Raw genomic sequence first — 15,916 nt, 5'->3', positions numbered from 1 at the left:
TTGGGGGAACAGACCCAACGGGTCTGCACTTGGTCTAGTATATATTATAAATTGTTGGGGCCCCAGCACTGAGCCTTGCGGCACTCCACTCGCCACTGCCTGCCATTCTGACAGGGATCCGTTTATTCCTATTCTTTGTTTCCTGTCTGCCAACCAATTCTCTATCCATGTCAATACCCTACCCACAATACCTGGGAGCAAAAGAGCTGAACATGGTTGACTGGGAATGGGATTTGGTTCATGTTGGGTGATGGAGCATTTTAGATGAACATAACTTTGATGGTGGTATGAAGAAATTGAATAATGGAAGAGAGGAGTATTAGAAGTGAGGTGAAGGCATTGTGGTCAAAGGCAAATACATTTGAGGAGGTGGTTGATAAATTGGCCACCAAAAGGACACACCTAGAATGAAGGAACTTTGATACTGTTAACAAAATCGGGTATTATAAGGGAACCACAAATTCTTGCTCAAGTTCTTGCAAAATTAAAAGTCACAATCTCAGAATAAGTTGGCTATTCAGGATAGCTGGGACGAAATGTCTTTAACCAGATGACAGTGAATCTCTGGGGGGTCTCTCTCCAAGAGGGCTGTGAAGCCTCAGTACTGATAAATTCAACGTAAAGATCAATTAGTTTTTAAATAACCGAGAATTCCAGGGTATGGGGTTTTGTGTAGAGAAGATAAAGTTTAGCCATGATCTTGTTAAATGGCAGAACGGGCACAAGTGACTAAATGTCCTACTTTTGCTTTAATTTATCTTATGCCCTGATAACTTCAAGCTTAGCCAGCATTTCTATTGTAAGATATAACATTAAGCATCGTGCTTCGTTTTCTGAAAAGTCATCTTTGGTTGGATGTTTTATCCAATTCCTTCCAAGAAATATTGAGAAAGTCATAGATTGATTAGTCGAGAATAATTGGATTATTGTAAATTACCTTAATTTTGGGGTGAAGAAACGTGATAAAAGAAGCAATCTTGCCATTTATTGTTAAACATAATAATAGGATTGCAGTGGTGGGGAGTAAATCCAATTAAAAAGATTAATTTGAATTAACTAACCAAACATTTTAAGCACAAGTTTTACATTTGGCACAACCATGTAATTCATTCCTTTCAAAGGAATATGACATGGACCAAACTTGTGCTGTACTTGTTTGTTAGTTCTTGCCCTGTTGGTGATCCTAAAATGCTATGAGGTGAGGAATTCCACAATTTTGACTGTTGATTCAGAACTCAGCATATGCCTTGGAGTAGATGGTGCACATTTATTGTAGTTTGGAGGTGCTTCAAGTACATTGCGATTCAAAAAAACATTGAATTTTACAGCACAGAAAGGAAGTTATCTGGCCAATCCTGTGCACTTTGGTCAATTGAAGAGCTATTTAAATTAAACCCATTTCCCAGAGCTCAGTGTAGAGCTGTCCAGGTTGTGACTCTTCAAATGCTCTGTCAACTTTTGTTTCATACACCAAGATGTCTTGACTTTACCGGCGCCTCAGGCAACATGGTTTAGACCCCCCCCCCCCACTGCGTTCTTTCAATGATTGCAGGGTTTGGGAGATGGTTTTGTATAAAATAATCTAGCGATTTACAGCGAGGCCTTGAAATAATCTGATGCTTTGGTTCAATTTGTGTTATTTCACTTGTAAAACAAGTTGATATTACTGATCCCTCTTACAAATGAATATCAATTCACCTTTAGATAACTATATTGAGGGCGACCTCCACAACATACCATTTGGAAGAGGTTTTGAATTTGCATGCCTTTTGGCAGTTTTACTCAAATATAATTTGTACACAATTGAAAAATAGAAATCTGCCACTCTAGGAAACCCAAATTAAAAAATATGCTGGGTATAGGGTGGCCATGGTGGCACAGCGGTAGAGTTGCTGCTTTGCAGCGCTGGAGACCTGGGTTCGATCCCGACAACGGGCGCTGTCTGTACGGCGTTTGTACGTTCTCCCCGTGACCGCGTGGGTTTTCTCAGAGATCTTCGGTTTCCTCCCACACTTCAAAGACGTACAGGTATGTAGGTTAATTGGCTTGGTGTATGTGTAAATTGTCCCTAGTGTGTGTAAGATAGTGTTAATGTGCGGGGATCGCTGGCCGGTGCGGACTCGGTGGGCCAATGGGCCTATTTCTGCGCTGTATCTCTAAACTAAACTAAACTATTTAGCAGAAAAGCAGCACCAATGGAGAATAAAACAAAAGTTGCATTTCAGGTCAGAAATTAGTACTCTGGCAGGTCACAGAGCCAGAGATTCGGGTTCAATCCTAACTTCGTGTTGTGTGTGTGGAGTTTTTACTTTCTGGAGTGACCACATAGGTTTCTTCTAGATGCTCCGGTTTCCTCCCACATCTGAACGATGTACAAGTTTGTAGGTTAATTGGCGTCCATGAGTTGCGAGCAAATGTGTAGGGAGAGGATACAAAATAGGGATAATGTAGAACTAGTGTGAACGGGTGATCGATGTGTGGTGGACTCAGTGGCCTGTTTACATGTTGTATCTCTAAAGTAAACTAAACCCCCAGGATTTTCTGTTTTGATTGTACAAGCAATTTTATGATACATTATTATTATTATTTATTTTTTTTAAAGTACTAATTGATCCATATTTTTTTAACCTGATATTTTATTAGATAATTCACCTTCAATATCCTGAACTATAGTATCCATGTTAGGAGATCAAAAATTACAATAGAGAACCTGAGAGCATTCAGATATATAGATTAAGGAAAGTAGTTAACATTTCACATCTGGGTGATTGTCAGAACCCAGAGCTTAATGTTAACTCAGTCTGGCACCTAGATACATATATATTGAGGCAGCCCACTTATTATTCTGGACAGTGGTTCTTTGTGAAATATAAACATTATTTCAATTAGTGCTATAACACAACCTTTTTTTAACATGCAAGAGGTGAATTAGTCACTTTATTTGCATTACAAAGGCTGAACTGGTATAAAACGTGTTTAATTGGGAAACTTAATACTTACTTTGGGCATTGACAAACATCTAAAAAGGTGCCCTGGGGTGGGCAAGAAAGTCCAGTGAAATAAAATCTGTTTCCATGTAACCTCCGCACAGTAATCAGGTACCATTGTCACCTCAGAACACAACTGCTACTTGAACCACAGGAAGTCATAGAATTTGACAAGCCATCACTTAATATAGACAATAGATAATAGGTGCAGGAGTAGGTCATTCGGCCCTTCAAGCCTACACCGCCATTCACTGTGATCATAGCTGATCATCCACAATCAGTATGTTCAAAAGGGAACTGCAGATGCTGGAATATCGAAGGTACACAAAATTGCTGGGGAAACTCAGCGGGTGCAGCAGCATCTATGGAGCGAAGGAAATAGGCGACGTTTCGGGCCGAAACCCTTCTTCAGTCTGAAGAAGGGTTTCGGCCCGAAACGTCGCCTATTTCCTTCGCTCCATAGATGCTGCTGCACCCGCTGAGTTTCCCCAGCAATTTTGTGTACCATCCACAATCAGTACCCCGTTCCTGCCTTCTCCCCATATCCCTTCATTACTCAATCTTTAAGAGCTCTATCTAACTCTCTCTTGTAAGCCTCCAGAGAATTGGCCTCCATTGCCTTTTGAGGCAGAGAATTCCACAGATTCACAACTCTCTGTGTGAAAAAGTTTTTCCTCATCTCCGTTCTAAATGGCTTACTCCTTTTTCTTAAACTGTGGCCCCTGGTTCTGGACTCTCCCAACATCGAGAACTTGTTTCCTGCCTCTAGCATGTCCAACCTCTTAATAATCTTATATGTTTTAATAAGATCTCCTCTCATCCTTCTAAATTCCAGAGTATACAAGCCCAGCCGCTCTATTTTATCAACATATGACAATCCCGCCATCCCAGGAATTAACCTCGTGAACCTACGCTGCACTCCCTCAATGGCACTCCCTCACTTGTGCAATGATACTCTATTTAAATTTTTTTTGAATACAGCCTTAATATTTTTAACTTGCATTAATGAAAATAAACATTGCTATTCATAGGATTTTTATTTTTGAAAATCCTGTGAGAAAAACAACTTTGGTATTGTGGATATGAAACTTAACCCCCTCTACCCCAATTGTTTTTATTTGGTAATATTCTATAACATGAGGTTTCTTAGGAAGACAGATATTGCATTACAGCAGAAATACCTGTATTCCAATTTACATTTCTCGCACTCAATTTCACCCAGCAGGTTCATTTAGGAACTAATTTGTGTCAAAGCTAAACTGAGTTCATACCCAAATTCCCAAATAATAGTTCATCCCAGTGATGCAAATTGTAAAAGTATACTATCATAGTGAATATTGCTCATCAATTCCAATCACTGTTCCTTGTATTCAGAGCAACATGAGCATAAATAGACTTTTTACGTCCCTTCCAACTTTCTCCGCTATTCATTCATCTGTTCAGTACCATTCCCACTCTCATCCTACAGCCCTTGATGCCCTTTGAGTCTAGAAATCTATCCATCTCCTTAATTGAGTGGTTTGGTCTTTATTGCTCTCCATTGAAGTGAACTCTACAGTTTTGCCATTTGAGTGAAGATGTTTCTCTTACTCTCAGTATTAACTGTCTTCACCCTTATTCTGAAATTGAGACCCCCCTCATTCAGGACCCCTGAGCCAAGCTTCTTGCAAACTATCTGTCCAATTTCATTCTTTTGAACCCTAGCAAGCACAAACTTAATTAACTAATCTCACCTCATGGAGCAGCCCTGCTATTCTAAGGATCTATCTCATGAACCTATTTGCCTGACCTTTTTTGTGTCTTCAAGGGAAAATAACATGGTGGAAAAAAAAGACACCTTACAGATTCCTGTAAAACCAATGGTTATAAGCCTGAGGAAAGGCAGTCTTGAATGTGCAATGTAAAGTGAATTTGCAAATAGCTTGGTGCAAAGTGAAAGGTACTGGCTAGTATAGAATTTGGATAAAATAATTTATTGTGGATCATTATGTTACTGTTACAGTTAACCAACACATCTTTGTCTTGGTTCCTCCCACAGTTTTAGTTGATATATGCACAGTGAACATTTTCATTGACTGTAGTGCACCTAAAAATATTGCTAACAATATTTTATTATTCATATAAGAGGTCGGCATGGATTTATGAAGGGGAAATCATGCATGACTAATCTTCTGGAATTTTTGAGGATGTAACATGTAAAATGGATAAGGGAGAGCCAGTGGATGTGGTGTATCTGGACTTTCAAAAAGCCTTTCCTTTGACAAGGTCCCACACAAGAGATTAGTGCAAAATTAGAGAACATGGTATTGGGGGTAGGGTATTGACATGTATAGAGAACTGGTTGGCAGACAGGAAGCCAAGAGTAGGAATTAACGTGCCCTTTTCAGAATGGCAGGCAGTGACTAGTGGGGTGCCGCAAGGTGCAGCTATATTGTCAATAGCTGGGACCCCAGTTATTGACAATATATATTAACGATTTAGACAAGGGAATTAAATGTAACATCTCCAAGTTTGCGGATGACACAAAGCTGGGTGGCAGTGTGAACTGCAATGAGGATGCTATGAAGGCTGCAGGGTGAATTGGATAGTTTGATTGAGTGGGCAGATGCAGTATAATGTGTATAATGTATAAAATTAAAGATTCTATTCTATTCTATTCATAAATGTGAGTTTATCCACATTGGTGGCAAGAACAGGAAGGCAGATTATGAAAAAATCAAACTCCTGGTAAGCACGTAGAATGAACGTAGCGGGTACGTCAGAGCTCGGGGATGTCTCTGAGCGGCTTGTAACGCTAACGGCAGGTACTCAGGAAACACGGTATGCTCGGGAAGATTCGTGAAGATTTTTCAAATGTCCACGAGATCCACGAGTACTTACGAGCGGCCATTACCGTAAATCTCCGAGTTCGAATCAGGGCAAACTCGGGAGAACTCTTGAATGAACTTGTACAGTGATTGCGAGAGGATTTGAATTTAGGCGCAAGGAGCAGTTGTACAGGGCCCTGGTGAGACCGCACCTGGAGTATTGTGTGCAATTTTGTTCTCCTAATTTGAGGGAGGACATTATTGCTATTGAGGGAGTGTAGCATATGTTCACCAGGTTAATTCCTGGGATGGCGGGACTGATATATGATGAAAGAATGGGTCGACTGAGCTTGTATTCACTGGAATATTTTCAAGAGAGAATTAGATTTAGCTCTTCGGGCTAAAGGAATCAAGGGATATGGGGAAAAAGCAGGAACGAGATACTGATTTTAGATGATCAGCCATGATCATAAAGAATGGCGGTGCTGGTTCGAAGGGCTGAATGGCCTACTCCTGCACCTATTTTTCTGTGTTTCTATTAGTTCAACGAGACCCGATGTAAAATCCTATAGCAAAACCCATTGTGTCTCTGTTGCCTCGTGAAACGAGAAACTGCATTTGTTAAATCCATATTTTTTGGTTAGTATTGTTTCTGCTGGTTAAATAAATTCATCCTCAATTTCCATTATATCAATCCTTAATTTGGAACATCTGTATTAAATCTTCCTTTAAAGTTACCTGCTCTATGAAAGCAAACCCAATTTTGCTATTCTGTGCAGTTAACTGAAGCTACTGAGATCCAGGGCCTGAGTTATCATTAAGAGCTATATCACTCTGGAATATTTTGTTTTACTTGTGCCGTTTGTTCCAAATTGTTTACAACATATACAAAATCTTAACTAAAAAAATACGCCGAGTAATGTTACACTCTGATAACATTGCTGTTAAAGTCACCACAGAATTGAATTCTACAGCTTTTAATTCCCAATTTTATAATTTGAGGGAGGAAATAATAATAGATCGGGAATAAAGATTTATAATCATTTTATTATTGATGTTATATTTGGATGGATGGGAGAAAATAAGGCTGCTGAATTAGAAGAAATGTGCTTTTGTGTTATTGCAGCATGAATGAGTAAATGTATTTACAGCACTGTTCCCAGGACAAGTGGTTTTTGCTTTGCAGAATGTTGAACTAATGCGGTCCAAACTGACTGTGGTATCAGGTCATGGTCTGTTACCAGATTTGAGATATATTCCTACTATAACGACAGTGTTTGTCTAGTGATGCACTTTTCACTGCTGTTACAGTTGTAGTTTAAGTGTAAGTATGCCATTTTTTTCTTGCAATGCTGAAATTATAATTTGTTTTCATGTTACATCATGTCTTGCATTGGTCCTAGTTAATATAAACTAGGGACAAGTTTGGATTAAAATGTGCCTTTTCTATTTGCATTTTATATTTCACTGCAGATATTGTTAAAAATTATTAGAAATTGGTAACAAATGATTGGATATTAGATAAGGATATTCTACAATACTTGAAGGTCAAACATCATACAATTAGAAAAATGTCTTGCCAAGATTTAAAAAATAGTATAAAATATTCTGAGGCACGTTGCAATCCCTTTCAAAGAAACAGAATCAGTAATGATTTTCTTTTAAAGAATGGGCTGGTCAAATATTAATATGTAACTCTCTGAGCTCTGACTTAACAAACCACATGCCCTGAGTGTTTTTATTAGGAATTCACCAAGCTCTTGAATCAGAAAAGCCGACTACGGAAAGGCAGAATGATCCCAGGTGGCCACCTCCTTGACCAACTGCTCCGCCACAACTTCGAGTGCTCGATGAGGTATTCGAGAGCCATTGAACTGGATCGTTAGCAGTGCTGCTGATTGTGCCTGCTGGAACATACTGCAAGCAATCCATGTTCCCTGCAGAAGATACAGAATGAGAGTCCTATAATACAGCATGGTGTCAAATACTCGGCTGTTTAAGGATGGTGCTCGGCAAGCAAAAAGGGAAAATAAAAGCAAGCTGAACAGATACTAGGCGGCATCCTGGAAATTGCAGCAGTTCAGATTTTTTGATATCTTGGACGCTACATTATGGCTGTGTGATGGACTGTGAGAATGGGGAAAGGCTTTTTATCATAATAGCATTGATGCTATGTTTGGATGTAGCTTTCACGGGAGAAAATCAGGCTGCCGAATTTGTTCCCTGATGTCTATTAACAGTGGCCCAGGGCTATGCTGAAATTTATATCCCATTTGTATTGTTGCAGTCCAAAAGAAGAATTTACAGAGGATGACAAGTGCATTCTGAGTAGGTATGTTGATGACTCAGATATATCACATGATCCTTTTGTGTTTTATTTAATCTTCTACAGAGCTGTTGGAAAAAAAATCTTGCTAAAATGATAGGTGTGAACTATGAATAATTTACTGCTTCATTGCAGAGCATTGTACAGGTAGTACTGCTATTGCAGCCTTATCCTCTTCTGGCTGTGCGCTGGTAAACAAAGCCCTGATCTGCTGCTCCCGACAATCGGTCTGTGTGTTGCATCGGAGCTTCGCGTGAACACAGAGGCACTGTTGTTGAGTTAGCACGATAGAAAACATATCTTGTGCATTCAGGGAGACAAAGGAATCGGGGGAAAAAGAAAATGTTTTTCAACCCTGTCTCAATAAATACAGCAATCAAAAACATTACCTTAAGAGCAGTGCCAGAATTATTCACGTGCTCTAAGCAGCAGCCACTGTGAATTAGCCTTGTCTGGTATGGAGCTCATAGATTTAAGTCTGTTTTGGAAATGCTTGTCTCTGGAATCTTAATACCTTTTATAACAACATGCCATTGAAATGGAAAACGAGCAACACCACTAACTGGAAATTCCCAGTTTCTATGCTTAAGCCATCTAGGACAACATTGAGTCCGGCATACATGTAAGTTTGCAAATGCCAGCTTTCGAAAACGTTTGATTTTGCAAGGGGGTGCTCTGTGGTGTAACCTGAATTATTCATTAATGTAGTTTCTAGCATTAATTACTGGGTTGATGGATCTGTTCTGACAACCAAAATGTATTAGATTGTATGTACTGCATGCATGTAATGCTTTTTTTGTGAGCATTTATGCTGCCGTATACCATTTAAGGTTAAGGCTAAATGTATTAAATGACTGCATTTGAAGTGTGCTGCATCGTGCAGCATCTGACACTTGATCATTTATTGCAACAGTGCCTTTATTTCAGTGTCGCTGTTATTTACCTCTACATCTGCATTTTGTCATTTTGTTTTTATTTTACCACAAAATGCCACCAGGTGTCCTGGTTTAATTGTTGAATCTTTTTTTATCCTTACTCATCTTATGACACGTTGTATATTGCTGCTTTAGCACGTGCGCATGCGAGAACTCAAGTTACGGCATCTCTCTGAATGAGTTTCCTTTAAACAATTTTCACATTAAAAATTGGTGCTTGTAAAAAAAAAATCAAGTAACAAATTTCTTTCATTTGATATTTATTTCACATTTAGAGGTAGAGGTGTAACGAGGTCATGGCGAAGTATAAAATAATTACTTGTAAACCCCTGGCTCAGCTTCCATTTCTGGCTTTAAATGTAAAGGCGGTGAGAGCTCTGTAGGGAAATTAGGTGACTTTGCCTCAACTTGGTATCAGCAGTGAATAATAGGTGCAAAGCTAGTTTCTCCAATGTATCGTTGTTTTGTTTCAAAAATTGCATCAAAAATAAATCCATGGTTAATTTGAACAATTTATTTAGTTAAATAATTATTCTGTTCTTGTGCACGATTACTCATTTACAATTATGCTCCTTGGAAATGTAGGGGAAGAATTTATTGATCTAGGCTTGTTGGTAAATTGCATGTCGTACTATAGACTTCCTTAGACATTTTGTGAATTGCTATAAATTGTTAGTGTAGGTATTGCTGGATTTAAATATTTTTGATTAAATTTTGCCTGACCAAAGTAAAATTGGTGCCTGTGTGGATTTCACTCACAACAATAAGACCTTTATTATTATGTGGTTCATATTCTTCTCTCTTGACAGATGTCACAACGGTGTATCTGTGTACAATTTAGTCAATTCAATTTTATTTGGCTTCCTTTTCCTTCCATAAGTCCAATCAGAACACAGGTTTCCAGAGGGGAAAACCATTGAATGGAATCCCTTGGGAATAAACATATCAATTACCTTTTCATTCAAACCAAGTTGACGGGAGTGTGCAACATATGAATTGTCCTTTATTTGTGCTGCTAGCTGATGGCTCTGGTGTACCAGGAAACAAACCATGGGTTTGACCTTTGAAGGTCAGGGTGGAAGTCTCAGGTTTTCCAAGAACATGCCCATACAATTCAGGCACCTTGTTAAAACCCAACCAGAAACAACAAAAATATGAGATTCATGCAATTCAAAAAAACTAAGAATTGATCACTGAAAACAAAGCTGAATTGGTGTGCATGAGGATGTTGAATGACCTTAGTGTGTATTTTTATTATTGTCCACAGACTTGTGAAGCTCTCCTATCTGAATATTGTATTATGTAATCTATTTACCCATTGGGAGATAACAACAACATCTTTTTGAATGCATATTGCAAAGAAACACTTCCATTTTGTACTGAAACCCTCAAGAGACAAAATAGGTACAAAATCATAAATTCAATGCAGTGATTTATTCCATTCTGTTATAAATCATCGAAGAGGTTTCTCTCACAGGTCTTCTAATTTGTTCTTTATTCTTGTGCCATACATTCTACTATGAGCAAGGCAACATGGGGCAACTCTGGGTTATGCATCAATTTCCATGGGGGGGGGGGTGTGGGGTAAGCCAGTTATGTTTAATTTACATTGCATCAATTTAAGTATTTGTCTACTATATCTCTTCCCTCCATTATTAGTAACACTGCAGTGACTCTGTGGGTTTATTGCTGGAACCCACTGGGAATGGAAAAATAACTCAGACAGGAAAGAAAGTGGAAAAAAAAGCAAAATGGCACACAAGATTACAAGCTAGTAATAGTGAACATAGTGCTGCAGTTTAAATATAACATCAATATACGTTTGATATTAAGCATAGGCAAGTTATTTCACTCATACTTTTGAGTGTTAACTAATCTGCACATAAAATGGAGCGTGAAGTTATAAAAGAAAATAGATTGGATGGGCAAAACGACTGAAAATGGCATTCGATATGGGGAATTGTAAGGTCAACCACTTTGGCTTCAAGAAATCTGTACACTGTCAGTCTGACAGTGGAGCTATTAAACAGCAGTGTACATAAACTGCTCAGAAATGTAGGGATAGATGTGCTTGGTTAAAAAAAATTCTGTTTAGACATTTGGTGGCTTCTTCTAATGAAGGTTTTAAAACGATGAAAGGTTAAGATAGTAGATTTTATTTCTCGTTGGAATTTCTCAAACCACAGCTTAAAATTAGATCTTGTGCATTTGCGGGTGAAACCAGGAAGTCACTGAAATAGGGTTGTAGAACTCAGGGTCATGCAATTTTGAAAGGCTGCTTCCTGTTGAATCATGTGACTCTTCTAAGGCCATGGTGGTAATAGTTTGTTGTACAGGACTGTGATGAAATTGAGATAAAAACCAGATAATTAGATCTGAGAAACTATTAGCTGTGAACTGCCTGAACGGAGAACAGAGCAACTGGGACAGTAAAATGGCCCATTTTTGGTCCTTTTGTAAGTGGTATGCTTTTTCTACTAGATCAACAGTATTTGAAATATGGTTTATCTGATTCATGACACCATCCTTGGTGTGTGCCAGTGTTTCTACTAATGTTCCTGACTGAAATCAATGAGTTCACCAACAATTGATGTTTTTCTGTTTTTCATGTATTTAAGAAGAGTGGTAAACGAGCAATAAGTTTTTTAATTCGGTGTGAGGACTTGTATAGCACGAACATTGTGGGCAGAAGGGCCTGTTCCTGTGCTATATGGATCCATGTGTAGGAAGGAACTGCAGATGCTGGTTTAAACTGAAGATGGACACAAGAATTAGGAGTAATTCAGCTTGTCAGGCAGCATCTCTGGAGAAAAGGAACATGTGACGTTTTGGGTCAAGAATTCTACAGTGAAAGCCAGGGGAAAGAGAAATGAGAGATGCAGTCAGTGATATAGAGATAGAACAAATGAATGAAAGATATGCAAAAAGTAACAATGATGAAGGAAAGGCAGAGACTACAATGGTCCATTGTTGGCTGTGGGCTAGGTGATAACGAGTTATACAGACAGTGAAACATAACATGACGAGAGTGAAACTAGTACGATGACAAGGGTGGGGGATGGAAAGAGAGCGGATGCAAGGGTTACTTAAAATTGGAGAAATCAATAATCATACCGCTGGATTGTGAGTTGCCCAAACGAAATATAAGGTCGCTTCTTCCAATTTGCATTTGGCATCACTCTGACAGTGGAGGAGGCCCAGGACAGAAAGGTCAGTGTGTGAATGGGAAGGGAAGTTAGTGTTTTGGCAATCACATAGGCCCAGATGGACTGAGCAAAGGTGTGATCTATGATTAATTTATAACCAGCTACATGCAACAGAAGAATCCTGGAACAAATGTGAAGGACATCTGAATTCACATGTATACACATGGATGAATGTATCTATACGTAATGGAACATCTTCTAGTGGTGTTTGTCTGAGAAATAGCAAACCTGACTGCCTTGAAATCAAATTTGCATATAAAATGACCAAATTTAGTAAAAGCAGTGAATTACTGTGTTTTTTTGGCATGAACTGTTCTCACTGCAGGTCCTCCCTGTCTTATGAACAAGTGTTTGGGAGATGGGCAAGATGGATTTGCCGGCTGCTGTAGGGCTGCAGGCATCTCCTGCCGTGCGTGATCTCGATTCACAGCTGCATTTCCGACTTGTGAACTGTGTGGATTACGAACAGTCCTCTGAAACAGAACCTTTGCCATAAATTAGGGAGCTCCTATGGTACTTAGTAAATTCAATTTCTCATTGTGTGATTGTGTGATGGAGAGATCCATTTATCTTGAAGCAATTTGGTACCCTAAATGCCCCAGTTTGTCTCACTGATATGCTGCTGGAATAATAATAGCTGACATTGACACTGACATCAAAGTAGAATAGTGAAAAAATAAACCCTCATGAATGAGCATTGCAGGTGTTAAAATAGTTATGTTGAAATAATAGATAGAACATCTAGAATTTCTCATGACTAAGAGATAAGGGCCTCTAGAATTTGGTAAAAAAATTGACTTGATGGAGTGGTTTAGAAAGAGAAAGAAGAGAATGCACTCAAAAACAGTCATATTTGAATAAACCATGCATTTTATATTCAGACCCTTGCAGTAATTGGAATCTTTGGGGGAAAGAAGTTAGAGAGAAACCTGTATTGCTAGGAACTGGAGCTCTGTCATGATCAGATGGAAAAATTATCTTACACTGAACTCAAATTAGTAAAGTTAATCCACTGACAGTAGCAATGTTACAAAATTTTGAGATTTTAAAAATCAAGTCTGTAATTTATCCCATCAGATAAAGCATAAAAATAAGTTTAATTTGACACCTAATTCACTTTCATATCTCAAGTATTTAAAAAGTTATGGCCATTTTCATACTCGGAAATGAGCATCTTGTTCCCTATTGATTTTCTATGGACATAACAAAAAAGTTGTGATCGTGAACAGTCAAAAGCCCATAACTTTCTTAAAAATTAAGAGAACTGAATGAAATTTTCAGTTATCATAGATTGAAGCATTCTGAAACAAATATAAAATAATCTTACTTGGATGACCTGAAATTAAAGCATATAATTAGTTAGTTACCTAATTGTAGCTAATTTCAGACTTCAATTACTAGATCTAAACATCTATCCATTTCTTAATAAATGATTAACATTTTTAAATAGCCTAAATGTCCAAATAATATTCACAAATAATTCACAATAAAACATGATTTTTAAATCTCATTTACATTAATTTATAGGCCAAATGGAAGGAATTCAGTGTTCAATTGCTGTAAATAAATGCCCATTTAAATCAGCTTTCCAGTGGGTCCCTGTGGAACGCGCTGGTTTAGAACGTTCACATTGCGGTAGATTTGTGCCCTCAAATGCCCAGAAAAATACTGCGCGATATAATGGGCCCTAAATGAGCTACTCGCAATATTAAACTTTGTATAAAGGGATCTTTAGAAGCCCTTTTTAATGTAAAAATATACAACCTTCCTTCAGTTGTCTGCTTTATGAGACCCTGCGGTTGCTGGCGGTCGCGGGTTTAGAGATTGATTTTTAAACTACTATAACTATTATTCAAGGCCTTTAAACCTAATAATAGCTTTTGCGACGGGGTCTTCCAGCGATTTTTCGTTAATAATTAACTAGGCTGAACATCTTCGATTTGAACAGCCTAGAGAAAATCGCGTTTTAAACCCGCCCCCTCTAAACGGCGCCAAAATCGCGCACACCCGTAGCGGCAGATTTTCAAAGACGCTTCAGGTAGGCTTTGCAACATACCTACTGACAGTGAATGCTTCCTCATGGGTTTATCAGACATGAACTGTTTGTCACCTTTCTGCTGAGGATCTTCATCATTTCTTCTAAAGACGACTGATGACATTGGATTTATTTCATTGTACAGAAAACAGGTAATTTCTGTGAGGACTATTGGAGGTCTATGCCGCCAACAGAATATAAATACCCAATAAGGCCTTAAAAAGGATAGCATATGTAGAGCCAGTGTCTCTAATGTAGTTCAAAACACAATGCTGGAGGAACGCAGTGGGTCTTTAGTTTAGAGATACAGCATGGAACAGGCCCCTCAGCCAACCCGAGTCCAGGCTGGCCAACAATCACCCATACACTAGTTCTGTGCCCCACACATTAGGGGCAATTTATAGAGGAAATCTAACCTACAACCACACACGTCTTTGAAATGTGGGAGGAAACCAGAGCACCCGGAGAAACCCACGTGATCACAGTAAGAACATAAAACTCCATGCAGGCAGTACCCGTAGTCAGGATGGAGCCCGGGCAACAAGTCTACTGCTGGGCCATTATGCTGCTGGGTCAAGCAGCATCTGTGGAGGGAATGGACAGGCGATGTTTCCTCCAGCACTTTGTGTTTATATTCAAGATTCCAGGTGTCTCTGATCTACTTCATTGGCCTGCTGGATGGAAGTTGATCAAATCAATACAGACACCTCACGTTTAACGTGGGAGTTGCGTGCTTGAAAAGCGGTCGGTAATTCAAAAATGTGTAAATTAAAAATATACACAACTACGCTGTCAGCAATATATTTGAGCGTGTTATTCTGAAAATACGAACGTGTAAATCAAGCTTTGGTATTAAGCACGTTATTTTAAAAAATGCACAAATCAAACACGCATAAAACGCGTGGTGCTTAATTTTCTTGAAGGAACCTCTCGTCAAGTTATATTACTTAGCTATTTTTATTTAACTGTGCTTCTTTATAATAGTAAAATTCTGCTCCTAATCAAATTTTGAAGAATCACTCTTTCCACTATAGCACTTTCATTTGATGTTAGCATGATAGCATAATTTTGGGAGTCTGAATAAGGGTCTCGACCCAAAAGGTCACCCATTCCTTCTCTCAGATATGCTGCCTGTCCCGCTGAGTTACTCCAGCATTTTGTGTCTTTCTTTGGTGTAAACCAGCATCTGCAGTTCCTTCCTACACTGTATAATGTTTCATTTTTTAATGGAATGAAGGACTCCACTGCTAACACTTTTACTCAACATTACTTGATTGACTGATTGATAGACTTTATTAATCCCCTTATTCAGGGGAAATTCTGATGTCCTTGCAGCACACTAATAAAAAATACAACACAGTATTCATGAAGAAATTCAACACCAAAACATAAAAACATCCCCCCACAGTGATTCCCACTGTGGGGGAAGGCACAAAGTCCAGTCCCCATCCTCTTGTCCACCCAAAGTCGGGCCTATTGAGGCCTCCACAGTCGCCGCCACGGCGCCCGATGTTCTCGCCGGGTGATGGTACTCCGGCGTCGGGAGAACCCCCAGCGGCTTGGGGTGCCGGGAACGGCCGCCTTCCCACCGGAGCCCGCGGCTTCCAAGCCAACAGACCG

At 39.0% G+C, this 15,916-nt stretch overlaps 1 protein-coding gene across 5 annotated transcripts in view; it reads left to right on the top strand.

Annotated features, from left to right (window-relative positions):
* LOC116979253 (kelch-like protein 13) overlaps positions 1 to 15,916 on the top strand; it is a 184,640-nt gene that overhangs the window by 107,650 nt on the left and 61,074 nt on the right. The window contains exon 1 of one of the 5 annotated variants that reach the window (XM_033030857.1): positions 7,626 to 8,126. The exons of 3 other annotated variants lie outside the window; for them this stretch is intronic. In XM_033030857.1, the coding sequence (XP_032886748.1) occupies positions 8,047 to 8,126 (80 nt within the window). In that variant the 5' untranslated portion in view covers positions 7,626 to 8,046. Of the gene's footprint in view, positions 1 to 7,625; positions 8,127 to 8,332; positions 8,743 to 15,916 lie in introns of those variants that run through there. One more of the 5 variants, XM_033030856.1, reaches the window with a different exon arrangement.

Source organism: Amblyraja radiata, chromosome 12 (genome assembly GCF_010909765.2).
Source record: "Amblyraja radiata isolate CabotCenter1 chromosome 12, sAmbRad1.1.pri, whole genome shotgun sequence".
Classification (NCBI taxonomy): Eukaryota; Metazoa; Chordata; class Chondrichthyes; order Rajiformes; family Rajidae; genus Amblyraja; species Amblyraja radiata.
The sequence above is the reverse complement of the archived record's forward strand: the minus strand, read 5'-3'. Positions and strand labels throughout refer to the sequence as shown.